Below are 6210 nucleotides of genomic sequence, written 5' to 3'. Positions count from 1 at the left end.
CGGTGGGTGCTTTCCCCCCGCTGCCCTTGCTGCCAGCGCTCTCGGGAGCATCGTGGTCTCTCCAGCCGCAGGGTCCCTCACCAGCTATGTGGTAACCAGAGCTGAGACACAGAAATGCTCCAACTTCTGGATTTATCTGGAGACAGGCAAGTCCCCACAGGAGCTTGCCATGGCTGGTAGAGTGGCTCAGCCCGCAGGTATGTTCACGTCTCTCCCTGCTGCTTTCCCTGGGCTTGTCCTGCCTGGTTTTTCCCTGCTGTAACAGTTTGCTGTTCCCACCTCATAATTAAGCTGGTGATTGTTTCTGTCATTGCCAAAATCCCCATGTAAGTCCCACACTGGCACCCTGCAGCTGAGGGATTGGAGCAGGCGCCTGGGGTGGTGGCAGTGCTAGGGTGGCCAGAGCTCCCTGCCTGTTCGTGTGGTTCCCGTGTCCCTCAATGCTCCAGGCCCACTGTCAGTGCTTGCAGGTACCTGAGCAGGGCTGGTGGCATGGGGTGGGAGCACTCGCTTCTGCCAGCTGCCCTGCCTGCTTTGTAGATTCACGAGAGCCAGTGTGAGGGGCTTGTTTGCTGGAAGAGGAGGAATAGGGTAAGGGATGGAGGGAGGCAGTAAACCTCTCCGCACCTTGGTTGCTCTGTACAGTGGGCAGAGCTGGAGGGGCACCAGGACAGCCGCTGCTGGACAGTTCCCACGGCTGCTTGCTGCCTTCTCCCACTGGTAACCTTGAACTCCCAAAGCTGGGCCCAGCTCTGTGGTTCTCTGCTGCCCCTGGCAAACACACTGGGATAGTCAGGGGTCCACGGAGCTTGTTCTTTCTGTTGCAGAAAATCCACCCAGCCCAGAGGATGGAGAGAGCACAGCACCACTGGTGAGGAGGAACAAGTATGGGGACATGGTGGAGTAGCCAGCAGAGCACAGCGCACCGTGCTCGTGTCCTGCTTCGCCCCTTCCCACCTGCCTGACTGCCTGCGCCTGTGCTGCCTGAGAGGCTGGTGGGCTCCATGGCACTGCCCGGGAGCTCGGATGAGTCGATCCTGCAGTGGGAGCGTGGTGGAGGCACCATAGGGATCATTGCCTCCATGTGGCCTCCGCACATTGCACACAGAGAGTACAATAAAAGTAAAGAGCTGATAGTGCACATTGTGGATAAAGCAAAAGCTGGTGGTGGGACAGGAAGAGCTGGGGTGCAGGTAGTAATCATCACCCTGAGGCAGCCCTTGCAGTAAGTGTCGGAGCAGAGAGCTCCGGTTGCTCTGCAGCCATAGCGCCTGCAGTTCAACAGCGCAGGGCTATGAAGTGACTGCAGGCATGGACGGGTCTGGGCTAAGCTGCGAGGGGGCAGAGCTGTTCCCATGTGCTCTCTGTCTTGTGAGCCTTGCTGGTCACACTGTCCCTGCCCCCGTAGCAGCACAGCTTTTCTCGCCTGCCTGGATGGGGCTGAGCCAAGCCCTGCAGCTGCATGGCCTCTGGAGTGCCCTCTCTGCCCCCGCAAAGGGGGTGCACGAGTGCCCAGAGCCCCTCTGTGCAGTGCCCACCTTGCTCTTGGGGCATGTCACCCATCCAGATCTGTAACCAGCTGCCAAAGGAACGGGCCTGTTTCGAATCCCACGCATCCAGAGAGGCACATGGGAAGATTCTTCACTTTTTTCCTAACAGCAAACTTCAGGTCCTGACTAGGGCAAACCAGCTGCTCCTGGTGGATCTCCAGCGCTGATTCAGCTGCAGCTGAATTTCACGGGAGGGGAAGCCCAGCCTGTGTTCTGGAAGCCAGCTGGTTTCTTGGAGCAGAGCCGCAGCGTTTCAACTTCAGAGCCCAGATGGCTCTGGCCATGTCAGAGCTGGAGACAGTCCCGGAGCCTCACCACAGGAGGGAATCCCGGTGCTGGAGAGACGAGGGGCCGGGGGAAGGAGCTGGGTTTGGGGGCTCAGAACATCACTTGAACTGGCGTCACAGTGGGGCTGTGCGGAGGGATGGGGAGCAGCCACCAGAACAGCCAAAAGCGAAGTGGCTGTGGGGACCCAGTGGGTAAAGCCAAGCATAGTGTTACTGGGAGCCCAGCCGGAGTAGGAAGCGGAGCTTGTGCTGCCTGCAAGAGCAAGGAAGGCAGTGAGAAACTGCGGCTGGCACTAGAGCCGCTCCTCTCCTGGGGTGTGAGGAAGAACATGGTGGGGTGGGAGGCTCTTTCCAGATGGGCTTGGCAGGTTGGGACAGGCCCCAGGCTGAACGTGTGCCATGGTGGCTGAGCTGCCAACAACAGCACAGACAAAGTGCCGACCCCTGCGGGCTGCTCTCCTGCCCTGCTTGGGTGCCAGACCCATCCCCTGGGAACAGAGGCTCCCAATGCCTTTTCCTTGTGTGGAGGCTGTGGCTGTGAGTGCAGCGGTGAATGCACGGGGCAGAGTCAGCTTGGGCCCTGCCTGCTCGCGTCTTGGGGGTGGCTGGACCGACTGCTAGCGCTTGGTAAGGCTCAACTTTGCAACTGTGGCTGGGGGAAACTTCCATCTCTGGGTGGGCCTGAGTCTGGAGAGAGGTTTCAAGCCCACCTTTGTCCATCTTGGGGGGGCTCTCCAGGCTGGTAGAGCACACAAAGCCACAATGGTGTCTCAGCACTGGGCAGGCTGCAAGGGATTGAGACCTTCAGGCAGAGCCAGACCTGCGGCTGTGTCCGAGTAGACCCCATCAGCGGTTCTACCCCTGTGGGACAGCCAGGCTTGGTCAGCCTGTTGCTGTGTCAGGAGCCTCAGGGACACAGGAGTGGTTACAAAGATTTATTTCTGATTATAAAAAAGACAACTGAACAAAACCAAACCTTCTGCATGTTTGCATGTCCCAGTTCTTACTCAACTGGAAGGGAAGGTGCCTCTTCCCAGCTGCCTGGCGTGGGTGATGCAGGGCTCAAATCTAAAGCAGCGCAAAGCCCCACTCCTGCAGTGAGCCCAGCACCTGTGTGCTGGTGTGGCCGTGTACCAGGGAGCTACAGGGGCTTTTGTGCCATTGCTGGGGGCACAGAGGGGGCTCTGACTGTGGCAAGGGTTAGTCTGGCTTAGGAACCACAGGAATGGGGAAGGCACCGCGTCTGGTTGCTGAAGCGGGACCTGGGAAGCTGCTTCCTGCCCACATCTGGTTGCTGCTAAGACCCTGCCCTAAGACCCTGTGCTGAGGCTGGTGCAAGCCCAGGCCAAGATCTGGTCCTCAGGAAGGTCAGTGGGGTTTGTGCATCGGCCAGGAAGAGAGCATGGGCTGCAGGGGATGCCCAGCGCTCCCCGGGAGGCAGTGCAGATGCTCCGGGGACAGGCTAGAGAGGTCAGTTCTAAGGGCTAGTGTAGTATTATCATCCCTGCCCATGCACGTGAGAATAAATCCTGCTCTTATCTGGACTTACTGGCCCAGTCGAGCCCAGGTCTGGTGGTGGAAAGATGCCCCAGGTCTGAAGGCCCAGATCCTGAGCCTGCTCCGGGGTCCATCCCTGAGTAGCACTGGGAAACCCCAAAGCCTGCAGGGGCCCTGGTCCTCTTCTGCCCCCCCCTTCTGCAGCTTGAAAGCAAGGGGAGGGCAAAAGGGATGGCTTTACTTCTGGGACAGGCAGCATCAGATATCAGAGGAGGACATCTCTGAGCACTTGACGCATCCCAAGTGGTCAGGCCATGGAGATTCCAGTGGGAAGGATAGAGCTGGGTCCTGTGGACAAGGCCCACCCTGTCCCTGCCATTAGATCGCACTGGACTTGCTGCGCTGGAGCAGGCAGGCAGCAGTCACCAGAGATGTCAGGGTGGTGACCACAAAGAGCAGGATGAGGAAGACCCAGTAGTTGTACAGCATGCTTTTGTGAGAGGAGGGCTTCTCTGCTGGGATCATGTTGGTGAGGTTCAGCATGTAGCCCAGAGCCCAGCCGATGGAGGTTTCTCCTGCCTGTGGAAAGAGCATGGTGTGGTCATCACCCCTGGCACCCCAGCTCCACAGGCCTCAAGGGACCTTCCAGGGACCACCTTGGTGTCAGCCCAATGGAGGAGAGCGGTGTGGGGAGTCCATAGCACCTTGAGCCCTCACCTGCCCATGGGTCCAGCCAACCCAGGACAAAGCAGTGACCACCCTGTGCTGAGCTGGGCTCATCCAGTGGGCACTGGATCTTGTCTGCTCAGGCCAGTCCTGATCTCGCTGCCCATCTCATGGCTCAGGCAGGTGAAGGCACTTGGCAAACGTGGGATCCTGCCCTGAGATAACTTCCCAACAAGCCTGACCAAAGAGTTGTTTGAGATGGCTGGTGTCTTGAGGGCAAGAAAGGACTGGAGGACCTGACTCCATGACCACCCTACCGTCAGCTCAGCTCATTTCTTTTTCCATCTCCAGAAGATCCAATCAAAAACTGGGAGTCCCATCCTGCCCCTGTTGCCAAGATCTTCCCTCACATTGCTTGGCTCTTTCTTGGTGTGGGATCCTGTCTCCTGCCAGGCTCTTTGGCCTAATTGCAAACAGATACCATGGGATGGGTATGTGCTTTGATGTTACCCACCTTCTTCTGGAAGGCAATTTTGGGGAAGGAATGGTTGTTGAAGTTGTAGCCTTTGGTGGTGAGCAAATAAACGAACATGCTGACAGCGCAGTAATCCGGCAGTCTCTTCTCCAGCTTAGGGGCTTTCTGGAGCAGCTGGGTGGGATGCATGGAGGGACAGAGAAAAGGGGTCAAGCCAAGAGGGTCTGGGCTTTGTTTCTGTGGCCTGAAGCTCTGTGTGGTTGCATCTGGCTGGCCAAGGTGCTGCCCATACCCACCTGAGCCTCTCCTGGTCCCATGTGGGAGTCGTCACCCACCCTCCCCCTGCTCCATGGGTGCCAGGACACCCAGCCCCCTCCAAGGGCTGTGCTCAGAGCCTGGGTGATGCCCCAGACAAAGTGGCCCTCTCCCCCCGCCATGCCTGAGGTGCCCACCTCGCTCCAGCTGGTGGCACAGATGGTCATGGCAGCATCCTTCAGGTCGCTGGGCAAGTGCACGGGTCTCCCCATCACCGTCTGGATGAAGTCAACAGTGTAGAAGAAGGCAGAGAAGGCCTGATGAAGGAAAGGAGGCAGCTGTGGGACAGCCTGGGAGCAAACCCTCTTGCTGCAAACAGCTGCTCTGACTGGCGTGGTGGGCACAAGCAACCACCCTTGCAGGGACGGGGGCCTGGCTTTGCTGCCGTGTGGTGCTGGGCATCATCTCCAGACACCCACCCACCCAGAAGCCAGGCCACCGCCCTGCTCCAAGTCAGGACTTACGATGAAGTTTCCTGAAACCTCTGGCTGGAAAACACCATCGAAGGAGCAGTGGGAGAAGGAGCAGGTGGTGAAGTTGAAGAGCTTGCTGACGTGCAGAGCACAGAGACTCCCATTCCCGGTGCCAACCACATTGACGGTGGTGTTGAGGGCAAGGCTGGGCCTCTCCTTCTCCATGCAGGGGCTGTCGTAGATGCTGCTCAGTGACAGGCTCTTGTGGTAGCCCGTGGGCCAGCAGGGATGGGAGATGGTTGCTTGGTAGCGCTCAGCCTGCCGGAGAAGCAACACATGGGATACATGAGCTGTGCCATATCCCCAGCATCCCCAGCACCGCTGCCTGCCTGTCTCCATTTCCCTACCAGGGAGATGCGGAGGAGCTGGAGCAGCAGGACACAGAGCTGGCAGTTGTCACAAGCATCCTGAGATGACTCAGAACATCTTGGCTGTGGCCAAGGGGTGCAACAACCACAGGGTGGTGACAGCCAGCATGCTCACTGAGCACATGTGGTACCTGGAGGAGCTTTGAGAGCAGCCTCTTGAGGACCTGGTCCCTTCCGTAACAGAGGAAGCTGTGGGTGTACACTTTGTATGCCTGGCCGTAGAGCTTCAGCATCACCTCGTTTCTGGGGTCTTCAATGGTGTCCTTGGTTTCAAAGGTGATCTGGGTGGAAGCGCCCCCGAAGTCCATGGCCCCCACGGTCTTCTTCTGGGGCTGGATCCATTCCCCAAGCCACCCACGCTGAGCAAGGCAGACAAGAGCAGGCGTAAGGATGTGATGAGCTGCAGGACAGCCTGGCCACCACAACCGTCCCCTGCCCACCTTGATGAAGTTCTCCAGGAGGTAGTTTGCGGTGACCCAGCCGAAGACCCCTTCCTCTTCCCCCGACAGGATCTTTGCCCCCCGGAAATCGAAGGGGTACGACTTCAGTGTGGCTGCCCCGGGGGCGGGGACAGGGGCC

At 58.6% G+C, this 6210-nt stretch overlaps 2 protein-coding genes across 2 annotated transcripts in view; one reads left to right on the top strand and one right to left on the bottom strand.

The window, feature by feature from the left end:
- Positions 1-10: 10 nt before the first annotated feature.
- Positions 11-1195, top strand: TMEM141 (transmembrane protein 141; the record flags this gene model as incomplete). Its single annotated transcript, XM_035891865.1, has 2 exons — positions 11-197; positions 828-1195. Coding segments are annotated over 2 exons (267 nt in total), but the record flags the coding sequence as incomplete, so codon positions are not given.
- A 1460-nt stretch (positions 1196-2655) lies between these two features.
- The window catches only part of ENTPD2 (ectonucleoside triphosphate diphosphohydrolase 2), a 9208-nt gene continuing 5653 nt past the window's right edge, over positions 2656-6210 (bottom strand). The window contains exons 5-10 of the mRNA XM_035891864.1: positions 6072-6210; positions 5763-5990; positions 5255-5521; positions 4928-5047; positions 4515-4649; positions 2656-3913 (exon numbers count right to left, since the gene is read on the bottom strand). The exon at positions 6072-6210 is cut by the window's right edge and continues 6 nt beyond it. Of these exons, the coding sequence (XP_035747757.1) occupies positions 3713-3913; positions 4515-4649; positions 4928-5047; positions 5255-5521; positions 5763-5990; positions 6072-6210 (1090 nt within the window). The 3' untranslated portion in view covers positions 2656-3712. The remainder of the gene's footprint in view (positions 3914-4514; positions 4650-4927; positions 5048-5254; positions 5522-5762; positions 5991-6071) is intronic.

The sequence above is a fragment of the Egretta garzetta genome, unplaced genomic scaffold, assembly GCF_000687185.1.
Source record: "Egretta garzetta isolate BGI_Z169 unplaced genomic scaffold, ASM68718v1 scaffold143, whole genome shotgun sequence".
Taxonomy (NCBI): domain Eukaryota; kingdom Metazoa; phylum Chordata; class Aves; order Pelecaniformes; family Ardeidae; genus Egretta; species Egretta garzetta.
Note: the sequence above shows the minus strand (reverse complement) of the source record. Positions and strands in the feature narration are given on the sequence as shown.